General features: G+C 38.1%; 1 protein-coding gene across 3 annotated transcripts in view; it reads left to right on the forward strand.

The window, feature by feature from the left end:
- KIAA0319L (KIAA0319 like) overlaps positions 1 to 22,103 on the forward strand; it is an 86,927-nt gene that overhangs the window by 39,522 nt on the left and 25,302 nt on the right. For all 3 annotated transcript variants that reach the window (XM_081057545.1, XM_081057544.1, XM_081057546.1), the window contains exons 4-8: positions 11,367 to 11,601; positions 13,971 to 14,072; positions 17,130 to 17,227; positions 20,302 to 20,389; positions 21,595 to 21,687. In XM_081057545.1, the coding sequence (XP_080913671.1) occupies positions 11,367 to 11,601; positions 13,971 to 14,072; positions 17,130 to 17,227; positions 20,302 to 20,389; positions 21,595 to 21,687 (616 nt within the window). The remainder of the gene's footprint in view (positions 1 to 11,366; positions 11,602 to 13,970; positions 14,073 to 17,129; positions 17,228 to 20,301; positions 20,390 to 21,594; positions 21,688 to 22,103) is intronic.

The following is a 22,103-nucleotide window of genomic DNA, read 5'->3' on the forward strand; positions in this document are numbered from 1 at the left end:
TTTTGGTAGCTTTTTTGTGGATTCCATAGAAATACACACACACACACACACACACACACACACCTATATGTATGTATATGTCTTGTGGTCTGAATAAAGACCATTTTACTTCTTTTCTAATCAGGATACCTTTTATTTCTTTTTCTTGCCTACTGCACTGTATTGGACTAGGACATCCAATACAGTGTTGAATAGAAGTGGTGAAAGCGGACTCCTTGCCATGTTCTTGATCTTAGGGGAAGTCATTCTGTCTTTCACCATTAAGTATGATGTTAGCTGTGGGGTTTTTTTTTTTTTTTTTTTTTTTTTATTGGGGAAGGGGAACAGGACTTTATTGGGGACAGTGTGTACTTGCAGGCCTTTTTTCCAAGTCAAGTTGTTGTCCTTTCAATCTTAGTTGTGGAGGGCGCCGTTCAGCTTCAAGTTGTTGTCCTTTCAGTCTTAGTTGTGGAGGGCGCCGTTCAGCTTCAAGTTGTTGTCCTTTCAGTCTTAGTTGTGGAAGGCGCAGCTCAGCTCCAGGTCCCGTTGCTAGTTGCAGGAGGCACAGCCCACCATCCCTTGGGGGAGTCAAGGAATTAAACTGGCAACCTTGTGGTTGAGAGCCCACTGGAATCGAACAGGCAGCCTTCGGAGTTAGCACGGAGCTCCAACCGCCTGAGCCACCGGGCCGGCCCAGCTGTGGGTTTTTTAAAGATGTCTTTTATCAGGTGGAGGAAGTTCCTTTCTATTCCTAGTTTGATGTGAATTTGTATCAGGAAAAATGTTGGATTTCGTCACATGCTTTTTCTTCATCTATTGAGATAATCATGTGGGTCATTGTTTTTAGTGTGCTAATATGGTGAATAACTTGATTGATTTTGAATGTTAACCCAACCTTGTATTCCTGGGATAAACCCCACTTAGTCATGATATATTATCCTTTTTATATATTGTTATATTTGATTTACTAAATTTTTGTTATGAATTTTTGCATCTTGAGGGATTCATGAGGGATTGTAACCTGTAGTTTTCTTATCTTTTAACATCTTTGTTTGGTTTTAACATCAGAGTAATGCGGTCTTACAGAATGAGTTGAAAAGTTTTCAGTCTGCTTTAATTTTCTAGAAGAGCTGTATAAAATTGGTACTTCTGTTATTTAACTATTCAATATAATTGAAGCCATCCGGGCCTGGAGAAATTCTAAACTCCAAATTCAATGAATACGATAGATACATAGCTATCTAGGTTATCTATATATCTATAGTAAGCTTTGACAGATTGTGTCTTTCAAGGAATTTGTGCATTTTATCCCAGTAGTCAAATTTATTGGCATAAAGTTGTTCACAGTATTCCCTTATTGCCCTTTTAATATCTGTAGAACCTGTAGTGATGTTACCTTTCTCATTTCTGATACTAGTAATTTGTGTCCTCCCCCATACCCCATCCTTCCTTCTCCTTTTCTCTCCTACTAATCAGACCAGCTACATTTTCTCAAAGACCATTTTTGGTTTCATTCATTTTTCTCTATTGCTTTTCTAAAATTTTCTGTTTCATTAGTTTTTGCTCTAATCTTGATTATTTCTTCTGCTTTATTGTTTCTCAGATTCCATTTGTTCTTTTTCTAGTTTCTTAAGATGTAATCTGAGGTGATTGATTTGAGACTTCCTTTTCTTTCTTTTTATTTCTTTTTATTTATTTATTTTTATTAGTTTCAGGTATAGGAAACAATGTAATAGTTAGACATTTATCATTTATATCCCTCACCCAGTGATAATCCCCCCTCCCCCCAAGAGACCTCCTTTTCAAACATAGGCGTTACATAGGCATTTTGTGCTATAAATTTCCCTCTAAATTCTGGTTTAGCCATATTTTACAGATTTTGATATTTTATGTTTACAGTTTCATTCAGTTCAAAATGCTTCAAAATTTCCCTTTGACTACTGCTTTGACCCTTGGTTATTTAGAAATATGTTATTTAGTTTTCAAATATTTGGGGGGATTTTCTGTATTGTTTTATTGATAGGTAATTTAATGCCATGGTAGCCAGTGAGCATTGTATGACTTTAATCCCTTTAAGTTTATTGAGACCTGTTTTATGGCTCACAGTATGGTCTAGTCTGGTAAATATTGCACATACACTTGGAAAGAATATGTATCCTGCTATTATTGTTGGGTGAGTGGTCTATAAATGTCAGGTCAAATTGGTTAGTATTGTTCAGATCTTCTATATCCTTATTTTCTATTAATTTCTATCAGTTATTTAGAGAAGTAATAAAATATCACACTGTATTTGTAGATATATCTGTTTCTTCTTACTGTTAGACCAGCTTTTGCTTCATGTACTTTGTAGTTCTATTATTAGATGTATACATGCTTAGGATTATTATGTCTTCTTGATGAATTGACCCCTTTATCATTATAAAATTATCCTCTTAATCTCTGGTAATATTCTTTGCTCTCAAATCTGTTTTGTCTCATAATAATATAGCCACTCAGACTTTCTTTTGATTAGTATTAGCATAATATATCTTTTTCCATTCTTTTACGTTTAACCTATTTGTGTCTTTATATTTTAAGTAGATTTATTATAGGCTGCATATAGCCAGGTGTTGCTTTTTATCCAATCTGACAGTCTCCACTAATTAATTGGAGTGTTTAGACCATTTAATGTGATTATTAATGTGATTGGATTCAAATCTACCAACTTAGTATTTATTTTCTGTTCTGTGCGTTCTTTGTTTATTTTATTCCTATTTTGGGGGGTATTTTTATATTCCATTTTACCTCTTTTTGTTGAATTCTTAGTTGTGGTAAGCAGGATAATGTCCTTCTTCCCCCAAGGATGTCAGTGTCTTGGTCCAGGAACCTGTGAATATGTTATGTTATAAAGCAAAGAGGAATTAGGGTTGCAGATGAAATTAAGGTTGTTAAACAGCCGACCATAAAATAGAGACATTATCCTGCATTTTCCAGGTAGGCACAATTCAATCACAAGGGTTCTTAAAAGTGGAAGAGGAAGATACAACTATGGAAGGATAGAGAGATGTAACATTGCTTGCTTTGAAGATGGAGGAAGGGGACCATGAGCCAAAGAAAGTGGGTGGCCCCTATAACTGGAAAAGAAAAGGAAACAGATTCTCTCCTAAAGTCTCCAGAAAGGAACACAACCCTGCCAACCCCTTGATTTTAGCCCAGTGAGATCTGTGTTGGATTTCCATCCTACAGAACTGTAAGATAATAAATTTGTGTGGATTAAGCTGCTAAGTGTGTGGTAATTTTTTACAGCAGCAATAAGAAAATTAATACATAGTTATAATTCTTCTATAATTGTTGTATAGTTTTACTGGTAGCTATAGAATTTATAGTACACATCTTTAGTTTATCAAGGACTACCTTCAATTGATATTTTACCTTAAATTGATATTTTACTATCATTTGCATAGTATAAGGACCTTACGGCAGTATGCTTCCTTTTTTTTTTCCCAGCCTTTTGCTGTTGTTTTTATACATTTTACTCCTACATGTGATATAAATCCCATTGTATATTGTAATTTTTGCTTTAAACAATCAATTATCTTTTAAAGAGATTTAAATAATAAAAAATATAACAAATTAGTTACTATTTCCAGTGCTCTTTATTACTTTGTGTTGATACAGGTTTCCATTTGGTATCATTTTTCTTTGTCTTGAAGGACTTCCTTTATTATTTCTTGTAGTGTAGGTTTGTGGTGATGAATTCTTTCAACTTTTGTATGCCTGAAAGGTCTTTATTTCACTGAACTTCATCTTTGAAAAATATTTTCACTGTGTAAGTAATTATAGGTTGGGAGGGTTTTTCTGTTTTTGTTTTTGTTTTCAGTACTTTAAAGATACTGTGACAGTGTCTTTTAGCTTGTGTTGTTTCTATTGAGAAATCTGCTGTAGTTTTTATGTTTGTTCCTCTATACATAATGTGTTTTTTTTTGCTCTGGTTAGTATTATGATTTTCTCTTTATCATTGTTTTTAAGCAATTTGATTATATTATTCCTTAGTGTGGTTTTCTTTGTTTCTTGTGTTTGGAGCTTGTTGAACTTCTCAAATCTTGGTTCAAATATGATTTTGTAGTTTTCATCAAATTTGGAAATTATTGACCATTATTACTTCAAATATTTTTCTGTATTCCATCTTCCCTTAATAACTACAGTTGAAAGCGTATTTGGACACCAAAATCTGCCCTGTAATTTGTTAATTTCTTTAAAGTCTTTTCTGTGTGTTTCATTTTGAATAGTTTCTATTGTTATGTCTTCAAGTTTACTAACCTTTTCTTCTGCATTGTTTACTGTGCCATTGAATCTCTACAGTGTATTTTTCATCTTATACATTGTAATATTCATCTCCAGGAGCTTGATTTGGGTCTTTTTTTTTTTTAACATGTCCTCCATGTCTCTACTCAATATATGCAGTCTTTCTTACAGCTTCATGAACATACGGAATACAATCAATAATTTTCCTTTTTAAAATAATTTTCTTAATATCCTTGTCTGTTCTGTCATCTGTGTTATTTCTGAGTCAGTTTTATTTATTTATTTTAATATTTTTAGAGACTTTTTATAAGAGTTTACTTGAACCAAACTGCTAACATATGCCAGGAGGGTAAGATCTCAAATGCTCTGGAGAATAATAGTTTTGCAGTTTCTTTTATGCATTTGAAATTAAGCTGGAAATGTAAGGAAGATTACTTGGAGGTGGGAGAAAGCAAGGTGGGGATTGGATTACAAGGTAGTTAACAAAGTTTTAAATACTTGATGTTTTTCCTCAATATAGGATTTATTTTCCTGCTTCTTTGATACTTTTTGATTGGGTGTCAGACATTGTAAATTTTTCCCAGTTGGGTGTTGGATATTTTTCTGTAGGTATTCTTTTTTTTCAAAAAAACTTTTATTTATTTTAAGTGTGTTCTTCCAGAACCCATCAGCTCCAAGTCAAGTAGTTGTTTCAGTCTAGTTGCAGAGGGCGCAGCTCACAGTGGCCCATGTGGGGATCGAACCAGCAACCTTGTTGTTAAGAGCACTGCCCTCTAGCCAGCTGAGCTACCGGCGGCCCCTGTGTAGACATTCTTGAATCTATTATGGGATATGGTTAAATTATTTGCAAACTGTGGGATCCTTTTGTGTCTTATTTTTAAATTTTGTTATGTGGGCCTAGAGCTCCATTTAACTTAGGGTTAATTCTTTCACACTATTGAGGCAAGACGTTTCTTAGTACTCTGATGCCCCATGAATTATGAAGTTTTCTATTCTGGCTTTTTGGAATAGGTATTATTTTAGCCCATGTTGATAACTCTGGGTATTGTGCCCTGTACTCATTTTGGGTAGTTCTTTCTCTGGCGTTGGGTAGTTTCCATACACACATGAGATGGTTAATACTCAGTTGAATACTTTAGGGGATCCTCTGCAGATCTTTACAGTTCTGTCTCTGCAGCTCTCTCCTCTCCCAGACTCCCAGCTACATCTCTTCAACTCAGGGAGACTGCCAGTTTCTCTCTGGATTTCCTCTTCCTGAGCTGTGGCCTAGAAACTTTCTCTAGACAGTGAGCTGGGGCAGTCATAGGGCTTGTTTTATTTGTTTTTCATTTCTAGGAATTGCTTTTCTTCATGCCTGATGTCAGTGTCTTGAGTGCTGTTTCACATATTTTGTCTGGTTTTCTAATTGTTTCAGATGGGGTGATAAATCTGATCCCTATTACTCCATCTTGACTAGCAGCAGAAATCTACCTTTTGGCATTCACTTGCTGAACTACTACTTATTCATCAAGACTTAACTACCAATTATTCTTCTAGGATGGCTTCTCTGATATTCACTTCCCCAGATTGGGCCCAGATGCTCTCTCCTAAATGTTTGTGCAGTAGCCTAAGCTGATTGTCTTTTCAGTCTGAGAGCATGGTGTTTATTGTTCAAATTCAGTCCTTCCAGATATATCCTTGGTCTTATCCCCCTGCATCTTTAGTTACTCTTACATTGTTCTCTCTTCCTTTTCATCCAAAAATTTGAAGCATAGTCTACACTTGCTTTTCCTTCTTCATTCCCTTGCATACAGTCCTCCGCCTTGTGAAATTTGGTTTCCAAGCTGCTCTTATGGGGGGGGTCACCAGTAACCTCACAATTGACAAGTGTAATATATTGTTTTGAGTCCTCATCTGATTAAACCTCTGCATTGTTTCATACAGGTTATAGTTGTCTCCTTTTTCTTGCTATAACTCTTTCCTGTTTTGTTCTTCTCTCTGATCATTCCTTTGTAGTCAGTTTTGTGGGTCATTTCATTTGCTCACGTCTTAAACATTGGTATTACCACATATTCTATTTTTGAGCCTCTATTTCTTTTACTTACATATTCTTCTTGAGCAAGCTCATTTACTCCCATGGCTTCAGCTACTATCTTTGGGAACTTGATTCCAAGTCTAGATCTCTATTTGAATTTCCCAGAGGTACTTCAGATTCAGTATGTCTAAAACATAACTTGCATGTTATTTCTTAAAGCCACTGTGTAGTCTATTTTAGTTTTTGACACTGCTATAGTTAGTCCCTCTCAAACTAGAAACATGGGAGTCATCTTAAATTCTTTTCCCTATGCCTGAGATGCATTTCAACTTCACAAATACTAGATCCTTAATATTTTAAAATTCATCCCGCAGGGGGAATTTTCAGTAATGGTGGCAGAATAAAGTGGTCTCCTGAACCCCCTCCCTCCCAACAGATAATAATTATAAAATATGTAAAAAGTATATTTAAAGAAACTGGAAAGGATCCAAAAGCAGACAGAATCTAGAGGAGAGTTTACTTTTTTTTTTTTTTTTTGAGGGTTTACTCTTGTATAACTGCAACTGGAAGTGATAAGAACTGTGAGTTTACAGCTTTTTAAAATTTTTGCCTGAGGGCATTCACCAACCCCTACTTCAGAGAGAAGTAGCCGTGGAAAACCTCAGTCTTACTTTTTTATGGTGGCAAAGAACAGATTTTAGGATAGAAAAATTACCCAGAAATGTAAAGGGAGGAGAAAGCTCCTTGAAAGTAAGAAAGCTGTAAAGGAGGGTGAAACCCATAACCTAACTATAAACCCTGCTAAAATCCCTGGCTGACCCTCTAAATTACACCTGCATGGGGAGATTCAGGAGGGCCTGGTGAGAAAGCAAGCAGGGGTCAGAGAGGCAGAGTTCTGTCTTTGAAAGACAGACCGACACCAGGTGAGCGCTGTGAGTTTGTTGCCTTTTAAACGACATAGCTCAGGTGGCAGAAATCTGAAGTCTTACTGACTTGAGGTGTCAGAGGACGGAAAATTAGGGAGTATTCTCCAGAAGTAAAGAAAGCACAGTCAGAGCAGGCCCCAAATCTGAGCACAATCTATGGCCAAATTTTTGGCCAATCATCAGATTACATAAGAAGACCTGCAGGGGGCCAGGCTAAAAAAGCAGCTGCAAGAGTTACACAGACGTATCAGTTGCTGCATGTTGCAGGGGAAGCAAAGTTTACAGTTTAAGTCCAGATAAGTTACTTGCCTACTAGAAAAAAAAATACCCCAAACAGTCCCAAGGAAAATATCATAGAATCCAGAGTCACTACATGTATTAGATAAAATGTTGTCTAGTATTCAAATAATTATTAGACATGCAAAGGAATAGGAAAGAGTGACCCCCATATTCAGGGGGCAAAAACACACACACAGTCAATAGAAACCGACTCTGCGTTGATTCAGATGTTGGAGTTAGTAGTCAAAGACTTCAAAAACTATAAATCTTGTAGAAGGAAATACCGGAGACTATTTTTTGGGATCTTATTGATGAATGAATGAATAAATAAATCACTAAAAACATGAAACATAAAAGGAAAATTGATAAACTGGAGCTCATCAAAATGACAATCTTTTGCTATTTAAAAGACGCCATCAAGAAAGATGAAAAGTCGTGGCTCAGTTAGAGTGTGAGCTCTGGGCAACGGGGCTGCCGGTTCGATTCTCACATGGGCCAGTGAGCTGTGCCCTCTGCAACTAGAATGAAGTCAATGATCTTCCGCTCTGCTCCTGGGTGGCCACATGGCTCAGTTTGTTGGAACGCAGGCTCTCAACCACAAAATTGCCAGTTCGACTCCCACAAGGGATGGTGGGCTACGCCCCCTGCAACTAGACCTGGAGCTGAGCTGTGCCCTCCACAACTAAGATTGAAAGGACAAGAACGTGACTTGGAAAAGTCCTGGAAGTACACACTGTTCCCCAATAAAGTCCTGTTAAAAAAAAAAAAGACTGGGAAAACATATTTGCAAATTAAATACCTAACAAAGGACTTATTTCTAGAATACATAAAGAGCACTTGTAACTCAGAAAACTAATGATAAAGCAAAGGATTTGAGCAGATTGTCCACCAAAGATGTCCAATAAGTACATGAAAAGATGTTCAACATCATTAATCATTAGGAAAATGCAAGTTAAAACCACAGTAAGATGTTACTACACACCTCAATAATGGCAAAATTAAAAAGATTTCCTACACCAAATTCTGGCAATGTCGTAGGACAACTGGAATGCTGACTCTGGTGGTGGGACTATATAGTGACACAACTTTGGGTAATTGGCAATTTATTAAAAAGCTAAAGGTACACCTTCCATATTCCCAGGCAATCTACTCATAGGTATTTACCTAAGAGAAATGAAAGAATATGGTCATACAAAGGCTTGTAGAGGAATATTTATAACAGCTCAATCTGTAATAGCCCAAACTGGAATCAATGCCAATGTTTATCTGTTGGTGAATGAATAAACAAATTGTGGCATATTCATATAACAGAATGCCACTCAGCAGTCGTAAGGCCAGAATTATTAATACACATAGCAACATGGATGAATAGCAAAATAATTTTGCTGAGTGAAAGAAGCCAGACAAAAAAAGAGTACATTCTGTGTGATTCTATTTATATAAAATTGTAGAAAATACAAACTATAGTGAGAGGCAGCAGAGCAGTGGTCTCCTGGGGAGGAGTCTCCTCCTGGGGAGGAGGAAGGGTTACAGAGGAGCGTGAGGAATCTTTGGATGTGATGGATATGTTCATTATCTTGATTGTGGTGATGGTTTCATAGGTATACACATACATCAAAATTTATCAAATTGTACACTTTAAATGTGTTCAGTTAACTGTACGTCAATTATACATTAATAAAGTTGTAAAAAATGAAGAAAGATTTGAATAAACTTAACCAAAGAAAATATATGACTGGCCAATAAATGCATGAAAAGATGTTCAACCTCATTAGTCATCGGAAAAATGCAAATTAAATCATAGCGAGATACCATTAGAATCACAAAAAATGAAAAGACCAAGATAATCAAGTATTGATGAAGTTGTCATACATTGCTGGTGGGAATACAAAATGATACCGCCACTTTGGATAACAATTCAAGTTTCACATAAAGTTAAACATACACTTACATGTATATCAATAAATACCTCTAAGTATTTACCCATGATAAATTAAGACATGTTTACAGAAACATTTGTATTCAAACATTTATAGCAGCTTTATAAAAGCTGAGGACTGAAAACAACTTAAATCTCTATGAATAGATGAATGGATAAATAAATTTTGGTATATCTATCTCTATAATGGTATACTACTTGGTAATAAAAAGAAATGAACTACTGATATACACAATCATGGATGAATCTGAAAGACGTTATGTTGTGTGGAAGCAGCCAGAAACAAAAGTAGTATGTATAAGATTCCTTTGATATGAAATATGAGAAAGCCCAAACTAACTAATGGTGACAGAAAACCAATCAGTGGTTGCCTGAGCCTGAGGATGGAGGCAGGAATTTGCTGCAAAGGAACATGAACCAACTTTTGGGGCTGATTAAAATGTTCTCTCTAGATTGTGGTTACATGATGTTTACACTTGTCAAACTCATTGACTTCCACATTTTAAATGTATGCAGTTCATTTCATGTAAATTACACTTCAATTAAGTTGATTTAAAAAAATCCATACTACCGCCTTTGTTTAGCCACTCATCATTTGTCATTTGGATGAACCCCATGCCCTCCTAAGTGGTATTCCGGCTGTTGTCATACTTCTTCAAACACATACTCTAGGCAGCAACCTGAACGATCCATGTAAAACAGAAACCTGACCCTGTCACTTCCATGCATACAACCATCTAATTGCTCACCATTACCTGGCTCTGTAAAATAGCATATACTGTCTTTTTTTGTCTGGCCCTTTACTGTCTTTCCAGCTAATCGTCTCTTCCTGCCTTTCGCTTTGCTTATGACTCCCAGTTCCCAACACGCCATGTTAATCTCACATCTTGTGCCTATACTCATCTCTCCCCTCAGCCTTTTTTTTTTTTTAACTGGGGAAGGAGAACAGGACTTTATTGGGGAACAGTGTGTACTTCCAGGACTTTTTTCCAAGTCAAATTGTCCTTTCAATCTTAGTTGTGGAGGGTGCTGTTCAGCTTCAAGTTGTTGTCCTTTCAGTCTTAGTTGTGGAGGGCGCAGCTCAGCTCCAGGTCTAGTTGCGATTGCTAGTTGCACCATCCCTTGCAGGAGTCCAGGAATTGAACTGGCAACCTTGTGGTTGAGAGACCGCGCTCCAACCAATTGAGCCATCCGGGAGGCAGCTCAGCTCAAGGTGCTGTGTTCAATCTTAGTTTCACCATCCCTTGCGGGACTCGAGGAATTGAACTGGCAACCTTGTGGTTGAGAGCCCACTGGCCCATGTGGGAATCGAACCAGCAGCCTTCAGAGTTAGGAGCATGGAGCTCCAACCTCCTGAGCCACCGGGCTGGCCCTCCCCTCAGCCTTTTGTCTAGTGAACTCAGCTCAGCACTGTCCTCCTCCAGCACACCTTTATTTGAACCATCCTTCTTCTTACGCTCCCTTTCTCAGAGAGAGAGTTAGAATTAAATACTCTCAGACTGTGTTTCTTTGGTTCATCATAACTTTTATACCATTAAGGCTTATTATGTTTTAAGTTCTCTCTCCACTAGATTGTGCGCTTGTTGAGCATAGTGATTACGATTTTTTCATATTTAGGATTCAGAAGGCCTGTTCCATAATAGGTGGTTAATAAGTATTTGGAGAATAATTGAATATAAATGTTAAGTGAGAAAAGAAAATGAAGTACTATACATAGTATGATTATTACTATTCTGTTTTAAGCAAAAAACTGCATAGAAAAAAAGGACTGGGAACATTTATATCAACATTTTAATACAAGTTTGTATGGTGAGATTAGTTTCTTTAATATTTTTGACAGTTTTGCATTTAAAAAGATTTTATATATGATTATTTCATGAGACATAACCTAAAAAATAGGCTTTATAACTTTTGCTTACTCAGTTGAATTTTTGCATTTCTTTAGGTCCACAAGGCAGTCACCGTATCCAGTCCTCTGACTGGGGAGATTCCTGTCTGGTCAAAGAATGTATTGGTCCAACCTGAGACGTCAGAGGATCTGGGTACTACGATTAGTGCTCAGCAAGTAAAAAGCCCTGAGAAAATCGAGATTGCTACCCCTCTGCCAGTGGCTCCCTCCTACAGTTATGCTACCCCCACCCCGCAGGCTTCTTTCCAGAGCACCTCTGCACCACACCCAGGTGAGGCCCTTTGCTTCTGCCCATGGGGATAGGATGGGAAAGTGGAACATTTGATCCAAGTTTCCCTTTTAGTGGAAAGAAAGGAGGGAGGCATGACTTTCAATACTGTAGGTTAAGAGAAAAAATAATCCTGTAAGTGTCCCCGTATTGATAGGATTTGGGGCTTGTGATCCTTTTCTCAACAGGGAAATTTTTGTGGGAATTTATGAGGCTCATTTTCCCAGAGCCAGATTCCACTGTGCCTGGGACTTAAAAGCACAAGATTCAATTAAGTAATGTTCAAGGAATCCAGCAAACAGGCAGTGGGAAGAAGGAGTTGGGTCTGTGCACCGATTTGCTTTCTGAACCGCTGGTTGTATGTCAGATATTTGTCTCTGATTTTGACAGCATCTTTATTTTTTAAAGCAACCATAGAAAGGAAATTTATACATAGAACGTTGCCCTAACAAGTCTGTGCTTCATAGTGCTGCACTAAGGTGTGAGAAAGTCATGGTTAATCATGGAAACCAAGCTGATGTTAATTTCCCTGAAAAAAATCAACAGGGTGAATCAAAGCCAGTGAAAATGGAGTTTTGCCAGATTTTAATTTCCTTGGCTCTGGTGGTAACATAACAGGAAATTTTAGGGTTTCAATCCTGTGGCATTAAAGTAATTTTTTTATTCAGACAGAATGCCTGTAATTTTTGGTGCTACATTATATTTTTGTCCATTATACTTTCTCTGAGTATAGTGGTTTCTTCCCCTCCCTCCCTCCCTCCTTTGTCTCCCTTCTGTCTCTGTTTCTCTCTCTTTCTCTCTCTCTCTCTTTCTCTCTCTCTCTCTCTCTCTCTCTCTCTCTCTCTCTCTCTCTCTCTCTCTCTCTCTCTCTCTCTCGTCACTTCAGAGAATTCTTGTTCCACCTCCTAAAGTGTGCTAAATGGTGAAGCTTCCGTAATGGATGGTTTTCTTGCTCCTGAAATGCAGTGTTCCCAAGCAGACAGATAAATCTCAAATTTCATCTTTGTCTAGGAAGCCCTTCTCACCTTCCAGTCTTAAAATATGGTTGGACCAGCCAGTTATTTGCTTTAAGCTCTCTAGGTCCTAGTTTTCATACCAAATAAACAATTATTGTCAGAGAAATAAGGTTTATATAATCAGTGGTTTTCAACAACCTACAAATATTTTTGGTTGTTACAACTATGGAGGAGAGGTGCTACTGACATCTAGTGGGTAGAGGCCAGGGATACTGCTAAACATCTTAGAGTACACAGGACAATTTCCCCCACAACAAACAGTTGTCTGGTCCAAAGTGCCCAGGCTGAGAAACCCTAACGTGCATGAAATAGCTCGTGAGTAGTATAAAGACAGTATATACTAGCTGTTAGCTGATGTGGTGTTCCAAAAATGCTAAAGTACTTCAGAAAGTAAATCAGTTTCACCAGAAATGGTCTGGGAAGACGTCTTGGAGAGAAGACTGGCTTTGAGCTAGAAACGAAGCACTGTATTTAGAGTAAAGAAAGCACACACCCTAATTGAGGGAAATAGCTTTAGCAAGAGTAGCCCATGGCTTCTATGGACACAAGATGAAAAATGACTATAACTAGAGGCACAGTTGGGTAGGAAGGGCGAGATGGTATGATCAGATAATAATGGTTCTCTAATACCAACTTACGAGTTTGGCCTTAAACATGGTGTGGGAGAAGGGTTCTTGAGTAGGAAAGTAACATGGTGGGTGAGGATTTTAGAAAAACTAATGATGGTGGTTGTAGAAAAAGACAGAATGGATTAGAGTGGCGAGAACTAGCAGAGGGAAGAACAATTAAGATTCTTGGAATAATCTAAGCCTGTGGTTGTAGAAACTAGAATGGAAAGAAACTAAGGCTGGCCTTCTGATTGCCTTTTCTTCTAGGAACTATATATATGTATTTTATTAGAAAGTTATCAACATAAAGATAGAGTTGAACTCTTAATTATTGATCTCTGTAGAAAATACTATATAAAGAGGGTTTAGGGATTGACAGTAGTTAAAATACAGTGGAGAAAAACTCAGAGAGAAAGGAAGGAAAGTAGAATAATATGGTGTTATGGTAACCAAGAGTTTTAAGATGGAGGCAGTCGGCAGTATTAGATGCCACAGAGGCGAAGGATGAGGGTTGAGAAACAGCTTTAGGTTTTCTAAGAAGCAGTTTGTTAATGACCTCGAAAGATGATTTGCAGTGGGAAAATGGGGGTAATATCAAATTTCAGGGGATTAGAGTGGATAAATAATGAAGAAATGAAGGCAGTAGCTGAATATTGTTTATAAAAGAGATTTGGCCACAAAAGGAAAGAGAGAAATGAGATAAGTTGGATCTAGTTTCTTATCTCTTATATATTTTCTTTGTTTCTAGTTATAAAGGAACTGGTGGTATCTGCTGGGGAGAGTGTCCAGATAACCCTGCCTAAGAATGAAGTGCAATTAAATGCATATGTTCTCCAAGAACCACTTGAAGGTAAAACATCCCCTTACATTTTGATAATGTTTTAATTTTTAATGATATCTGCATACCTCAGCTCCTTTATTCATCCCAGCAATCTTGTGAGAATAGGATATAGCATATACTTGCACAACTGATGCGAAAGGTAATATCATGCTTGAGAACATAGGATTTGATGTCAAGCCTGGGTTCAAATCCCAAGTCAGCCGGTCATTAGCTGAATGATTTTAAGCAAATTATTTAACTTCGCTAAGTTTCCTTTTTTTTTTTCCTTAGTAAAATCAGGTTAATAATTCCTGTTTCATTAGATTACTTTAACAGTGAAATGAAATGGTATATAAGGCACTTACTTCAGTGCCTAGCATATAGCTGATGCTCATTAAATGTAAGTTGTATTATATCCATTTGAAAGAGGAAGAAACTGAGACTCAGTTTGACCTCTTTATTTTGGTCAACCAGTAAATAGCAGGTACAGAACTTGTAGAGAAGTTATTCAAGACAGACTACTGCTACTGTAGATTTGTTACTTAAAGAGACAGATCCAATGTGATATACAAAATTCAAATTTATAAAATATAAATTAGGGGATGATTAATTCATTATTTAAGACAATTTTTGTAATGTGAGTTTCCTTTTCACCTTTGAAGTATACATTAACATAGCAAAGTCTGACTTACGAACACATGCATATTCTTTTTTTTTTTTTTTTAAGATTTTATGGGGAAGGAGAACAGGACTTTATTGGGGAACAGGGTGTGCTTCCAGGAGTTTTTCCAAGTCAAGTTGTCGTTCTTTCAATCTTAGTTGTGGGCAGGGGGGCCGTTCAGCTTCAAGTTGTTGCCTTTAAGTCTTAGTTATGGAGGGCGCAGCTCAGCTCCAGGTCCAGTTCCCATTGTTAGTTGCAGGGGGCACAGCCCACCATCCCTTGCGGGACTAGAGGAATCAAACCGGCAACCTTGTGGTTGAGAGCCCATTGGCCCATGTGGGAATCGAACCGGCAGCCTTCGGCGTTAGGAGCATGGAGCTCCAACCGCCTGAGCCTCGGGCCGGCCCCATATTCTCTTTAAGACTCTCTCTGACATGAAGTGAAGCATAGTTTGATGGACAGTGATTGCATTGGGACTATATTACTCTCATTTATAAGGTCAGTTAAGTAGAATGCAATACTATATTCAGGATGGGGCCCTTCCATTTTAGGTACATATGTTTCCAATACAATATTTCTACTTTGTGGACCTAATACCAAATAGTGTATTTATGCAAAAAGTACTTTTTCAGAACCTAAATTGCCTTTGTTCTTTATTTCTGCCCTCAAATTGAGTTTTCTTTATCAATTCATTTCACCTTCCTCTAGAGAAGCGTTTTCCTTTTTTCCTCTGGTGGTAAATTAAGGTGAATGAGTTTGGTGGCCATTGAAGATGGAGGTGAGGGCAGAACCTCCATGAGTTGTACTTGCTTCCACTCTTTGTGAAAGATATGCTGAGCTCTACTGTATTTTCTTTCTAACCCCTATTTGCATGTACATTTCTGTGAGTTAATATTGCCTTGTAGATCAGTATTCCAAAACACATCAGTTCAGAAACTGGTTCTTTCCAATTCTCCTCTCCCCAGCTACTTCAACCTTTAATCAGACACACGAGGTGGATGGTTTCAAACTTTCAAATGTTGGGGACAATGAGGCAGGATCAGCTCTGCCTGTTCTTCATCCCCCTGATCTCCTGTGGCAGCCCCTAAAGCACCTCTTAGGATCCTTCTAGGGCTTGGAGGCAGAGTTTGCAAACCATTACCCCAAATCATTAAAACCAGCATTCTGCCAAAGAGACCTATACTTACTCATTCCTGCCCTTGGGTAAAGATCTGGCTGTAAGGCATAATTTATCCCGAGCTTTTCTGTCTGGGGAATATTGTCCTTTTGAAAATTTGTATTGTTAGCCTTAGATATTATAAAATTGTCAGTTCTCAAACTGTTTTCTGTGTGGAAAAAAATTTCCAACCACAGGTGGAAGGAAAGTAGCACCCGTCCTGCTTCTACTTCTTCCCTGCCCTGTACCTAACCTAACTTCTAAATATACATTTGTGAGAGCTTCCCGGGGCTGACAACTGGCCAAAAGAAAACTAGTATTTTGGAGAGGAAGGAAAAGTAATCGATTTTATATTTCAGGCTTATAAAAGAAAATCAGGTCTTAAGATGAAGGCTATCTTGGAATTAGGTTCTATGTAATAACTTTAACTTTTGAACTCTGAAATAAGAGATGACCATTCTAAGTATTTTAGGTCTCTGATTCTTCCTTTTAGTTTTCACTTTTGGGTAGTAACTTAAAGTAAATCTTCCTACCAAGTCCCATTCTCCCCTAGCCATGCAGTTTATTCCAAAAAAAATTTAAGACCACTGTTACTGGGGAGAGATTCCATTTCTAATAGTAGATACAGGATTCTATCCGTGCTATCCCCAGTCATATAGTCTGAGCTATGAGTGAGGACCATTTAATGCTTCATTTGATTTCAATTAATTTCATTGGGGCCTGTTTTAAGTGGGCCATTCTCTACCACCTTCTGCAGGGTATTATTTAGCTCAGCAGGAATGAAGTAGCTCTTTTAACCCACCAGGCTGTGATGACCTCGGTGAGACAGGCATTGTTAGAGCTCTGTAAAAAGCTATTTTTGAACCATGTTATTTAGAAGTTGTTGCTGTTCTTTGTTGCAAAAGAAGTTTTGCAAGAAAATGGCCTTTGTTCCCAATGAGTTCATCTGCAGTAGTTGGTAGGGCATGTATTTTCACTGGGATGCGACCCATAAGAAACCTGGTATTTTGAGGGAGGATTGGCCCTGAGCAGGATGGGTATTGGGGCAGGAATGAGCATTTCTGGGAGAGTGGAAGGAGCCCTGACTGTAGCTGAGTCAGCAGAATCCACCCTTTTCAACAGAATGTTTAGTTTCCCTATAAGCATTGGGCTAAAATCTTAAAAAGTAAGGCCTTGTCAAGATTCAGAAGAGACTTGTTATTGGCGGGCTGTGTGGCTTCTCTGTGCGTAGGTGTGTGTTTTGATGATTTTTGTAACTGCCCTTCTATAGGAGAAACCTACACCTACGACTGGCAGCTGATTACTCATCCTACAGACTACAGTGGAGAGATGGAAGGGAAACATTCCCAGATCCTCAAACTATCCAAGGTGAATTTGCCTCCTGTCATTTGCAGGCTGGGGCAGAGGTGTTGACCATTTTAAAAATTTATAATGTAGAATTTTCTGTTCACACTTAAGTCAGGAACAGTCTTTCAGAAGTGAATCCTCCAAAAGTCTTGACTGGCTGACATCCAGTATTTGTTAGTATATGATTCTCCAATTTTCATTTATGATGAGAAGACTATATAAGCATGGTGACGAATAGCTGAAAACACACACTAAACAGCTTTTAAGGGTAACAGAAGGATTTTAGAATTTGGGAGATAAACTAGGTTATTTGTGGCCACATGACTATGTAAATTGTCTCAGTTTTTTTTGAGATTCAGTATAGTTAATAAGAGTCATAAAAATGTTCATATTCTTTGGCCAAGCAATTCATTTCTTCTTTCCTTCATTCCTTCCTCCCTCCCTCACTCCCTTCCTTCCTTCCAACTGTTCATTGTGCAATAGTTATGTGGCAGGTATTGGGGATTTATCAGTGAGTTGATCATAACCTTAGCATTCAAGGACAATAGTCTAGTGAGTGATACTGACTGGAAGCAGCTAATTATAACATGGGATACACTAGGTCATTGCAGTGGGTATTGAAGCCCTGGGGAGTTAAGAGTAGATTTCTTGGAGTTTGCCTAATTGGGTCATGAGAGGTGACTAACTTTTTGGGTAAAGATAATACCCTCAGCAGGGGAAGCAACAGGAATTGTATGTGATTTAGCCTGATGAGACCCTATGGTCTGAGCAGAGCAATGGTACAAGTCAGTTGGAGAGATGCAGGAGTCAGATTGCACAGAGCCTTTGTAAGGACTTTGACTCTTTTTTTTTTTTTCTTTAGATGCTATTGATGTTTATTTGAGAGAAGTGATTTTCAAAAAATTTTTTGACAGAGAACAATAGTAAAGAAATACATTTTAAATTGAGACTAGTACACACATACATACATGTATACATACACACACTCCATAAAACAATACTGTTACATGTGACACAATCTTGTATTTTCTATTCTATGCTAGTTCATTTTTTTAAAAAAATGCTGGTAACCCACTAGTTGAGGACTTTGACTCTTCTCCAGAGGGAATATGGAATCTTTGAAAGGTTTTAAGCAGGAAAGACATGTTCAGATTTTCAGTTTAGAAACATCACCCTGACTGCAGATTGGAGGAAATAAGGCTGGGAGACTAATGAAGAATCTGTTAGCAAATATAGGTGTGAGATGATAATAGCCTGAGTAAAGAAAAACTAAATAAAATAAAACCTAAAAACCACCTGTTGAGCTTATACCATGTGCTAGAAACAGTGCTAGTTGTTTTACGCAATTTTTTCATTTAATCTTCATAACAACCCCAAGATGTAGATATCAATATCTGTTTTACAAATTACAAAACTAAAAACTGGAATAATAAAGTGGTTTGGCCAAAGTTCATCAAGCTGTTAAGTTGTAGATTTGAACTGGAACCTTGTCTCTAAAGCCCATGCTTTTAACAACTGTGCTGTGATGATCAGTTGAAAACTGAGGTGTTGGCAGTGTGAATGGAGACAAGTGAGTGGATTTCAGAAATATCATGAAGGTCGACTTGATAAGCTTTGGTGATCAGTTAATTGGGTGGAGATGTTAGGAGAGAGAAGTCGAGGATAATTCTAGCCTTTTGGCTTAGGCCTCTGGGTTAGATGTTGGTGTGAATGTGGTGATATTCATCGAAATGAGGAGCAAGAAAGAGGAGCAAGTTTGGGGGAGGTTTGCAGGTGATTAATTCATTTGTGGACAGAGTCAGTTTGAGGTCCCTGTGAAACATTTAAGTGGAGGTGCCCAGTCAGTAGCTGGGGGTAAGGGTCTGGACGTCACAGTACAAGTCTGGGCTAGAGAGGTAAATTTGCACACCGACCTCAAATAGGTGACAGTTGAAACCATGGTAATAGATGAGATCATCCAGAGAGAGTGTGGGGAGTAAAGAAATAAATGGGCAGTGATTGGAATCCTGGGGAACATTGTCATTAAACGTATGGAAGGAGAAGGAAACTGAAGGAAATGAGGAGTGGGCAGGAAGGAGAACGCCAAGGAAGGGAGAGCATTGCAACAAGAAGGAAGTGATCAAAAAATGCTATATACAGTCAATTAGCAATTACCCAAATAAGGTAATTCAAAAGGAAGAAGAAACCCATTTGGCAGAAAGATGTTCATCATAGCATTAGTCATAATAGTAAAACTTTGGAAACAATCCAAATAGCCAACAACGTGGAATGCTTATGTGAACATTTATTCGTGTACTATTCCTCAGCCATGAAACTGACTATTAGAAAGACTTATAATGGGGAAAGTGTTCATGCTAAATTAATGGAAGAAAGAACAATAAAAAGTATGAAACACAACTTGATTTTAGCTACTTCTTGAATGCCATTGACTTGTGAGCACCTTAAAAGTAGGGATCTGACCTTATTCATCTCCAAAACCCAAGCCTAGGACAATGACCGGTACATAATTGGTGCTCAGTAAATGTTTGTTGAGTGGAAGAACTGTTTAAAACTATTTTTTGTATGCGGTTAAGGATTGAGAGGAAATAAGAGAAATATGATTAATCAGTGTGTTAGGACAGTGGGATTTTGGGTGATTTTTAAAAAATATTTTAATATTATGTTTATACAGTCAGTAGAAATCAGGAGGGAAAAATATTCAGGTATTTGAGAGCTATTTGATATTTTTACAAAATGTTTTTCTTTGCAGAGATGATTGTTTTCATTTCATAACTCTGGGAAGTAGGATGGCTGGGCCCTTAATGTTCTTCTTAAAAGGAAATGGGAGTACAGAGATATTGAAATCCCCTTTGTTGTTCTAGAGTCAGCTAGTAATAAGATTCACATAAAAAGCTATGGTGTTTTAGTTGGTGATTCATTGTTTCATCTCTTTGGCCAGTTTATTTTCTCCATTTTGGAAACAGTGCAAGAAGAGGAGCGTGCAAGAATAGGCATGAGAACGTTCAGATATATGTGCTATTTAAGTATAATTGCTGGTGGGTTTTTTTTGTTTGTTTTTTTGCGGTTGTCTAAAAGATCTTCTGTCCCTTCTGCAGCTCACTCCAGGCCTGTATGAATTCAGAGTGATTGTAGATGGTCAGAATACCCACGGGGAAGGCTATGTGAACGTGACGGTAAAACCAGGTGTGTTTCCCAGCCCTGACAGTCTGTATTGCTCTTCTGCGGGATTCCCAAGGAGATGGAGATTTGACTTTAGGGGCTTTTGATTCCCATTCTTTTTTTGCAATATATTTATTGGCAATTCCTAATTCAATGTAGTAAGAGGTTAGGGTGGCAAAGTATATACTTTGGTTCTAGTTGGAACACTTGGCTGGGCAAGGAAACATTAGTCACATGGCCCACAGTACAATATGTCCTGAGTAATAGTCTCCTTACCTGAGAACTACTCCAAGTGGGTCATGCTGAGAGAGGACCATGTGTTGTAATTAAGAGACACGAGAAAGCCAGGAACCTAGGGAAGGCATGTAGAAGAAGAACCATCCACGCGGCTGCCCCTTTCTGATCTCTACAGAAATGTGGGCCATTGTACACAGACTTCCTCACTGAAACCCTGCCAGTCCTCTTTCACCTTGGATGCCAAATTCTGTCATTCTTTTTAAGTGATCCAGCACCAGTAGATTACAGTGCGATAGCAAGGTATCTTGTTTTGCATTTTCAGAGACATTTGGGGGAAGTTGGCAGGTGGCACATACGTTCGCACAAATTCTTAATACTGTTAATCTGTCTTTGTTGGTCATAGATTTTCTTTTCCTTCCTTGAACCTTGTAACCCAGGTCATCCTTTCTCCTTAAAAATGTATTGAGCATAAAGACTATTTGACCATTTCTCAAAGAAAAGGCAGCTGGACTCAGTTATTCTGGTGGACCAGAGTGGGTTGTGACCTTTCCATCACTCTGGTCTAGTCACCTCACACATAGCTCCCGGATGGTCGAGAAATCACTCATTATCTTTTCAACACGGCCTGGTGCCAAGGGGTAGTTTTCTGCCAAGGCCTTTGTTGCACAAAGCCTATTTGCTGTCTGCCTCTAGTCAGCTTGCCTGAAAGCAGTCATTCGCTGATTTAGTACTTTTCATCAACTAGATAGCACATGAGCATTGAAAGAATGCACAGGGCATGGTCTTAGGAATAGTGAGGTTTGGAAGAAGAGGCGTTAACACTCACAGGTGTCTTCTGTTAGAATGCCAGCCTGCTCTTGTAACTTGTGCATTTGGCGGTGCTTCAGCCATCAATTATGTAATGGAAACATTTATAATCCACTAAGAGATGGCCTGCTCCTCCTAGAATTTACAAACCCCTCTTTTAATTTCTTTTGGGTCATTTTTTGCAGAGCCCCGGAAGAATCGGCCTCCTGTTGCCATTGTGTCACCACAGTTCCAGGAGGTTTCTCTGCCAACCACTTCCACAATCATTGATGGCAGCCGTGAGTACTTATCTAGTCATGATGTTTTAGAAGAGCATTCACTGTGGATCCTGGTAGAAGATTTGGGCAGCTACGTCTGCGTTCTGTTCAGGCTTCTTGACCACATTATGGCATGACCAAACATCTGAAGCAACTGATTAGGAAGTAAAAACCAGACAAGCCTTATTTAAAACTCCATGTGGCTTGTTTGAAGTAATATTTCTATTCTGAGATGCTAAGAAAGTGGGATTAGGCATATATTTAGCATTATTTTAGTTGAAACTTGTTGGTTTTCAAATTTTCTTAGATTGAGTTGCCGTTCTCAGTTACGGAAACAAGTTCTCTCCTATAACAGCAAGATCAGTAACTGAGAGTGTTTCCTGAGGAGCTCTCACCCAGCCATCACTGCCTATCAAGATTCTTGTCAGCCTTCTCCT

This window comes from Rhinolophus hipposideros (genome assembly GCF_964194185.1).
Source record: "Rhinolophus hipposideros genome assembly, chromosome: 8".
In the NCBI taxonomy this organism is placed as follows: domain Eukaryota; kingdom Metazoa; phylum Chordata; class Mammalia; order Chiroptera; family Rhinolophidae; genus Rhinolophus; species Rhinolophus hipposideros.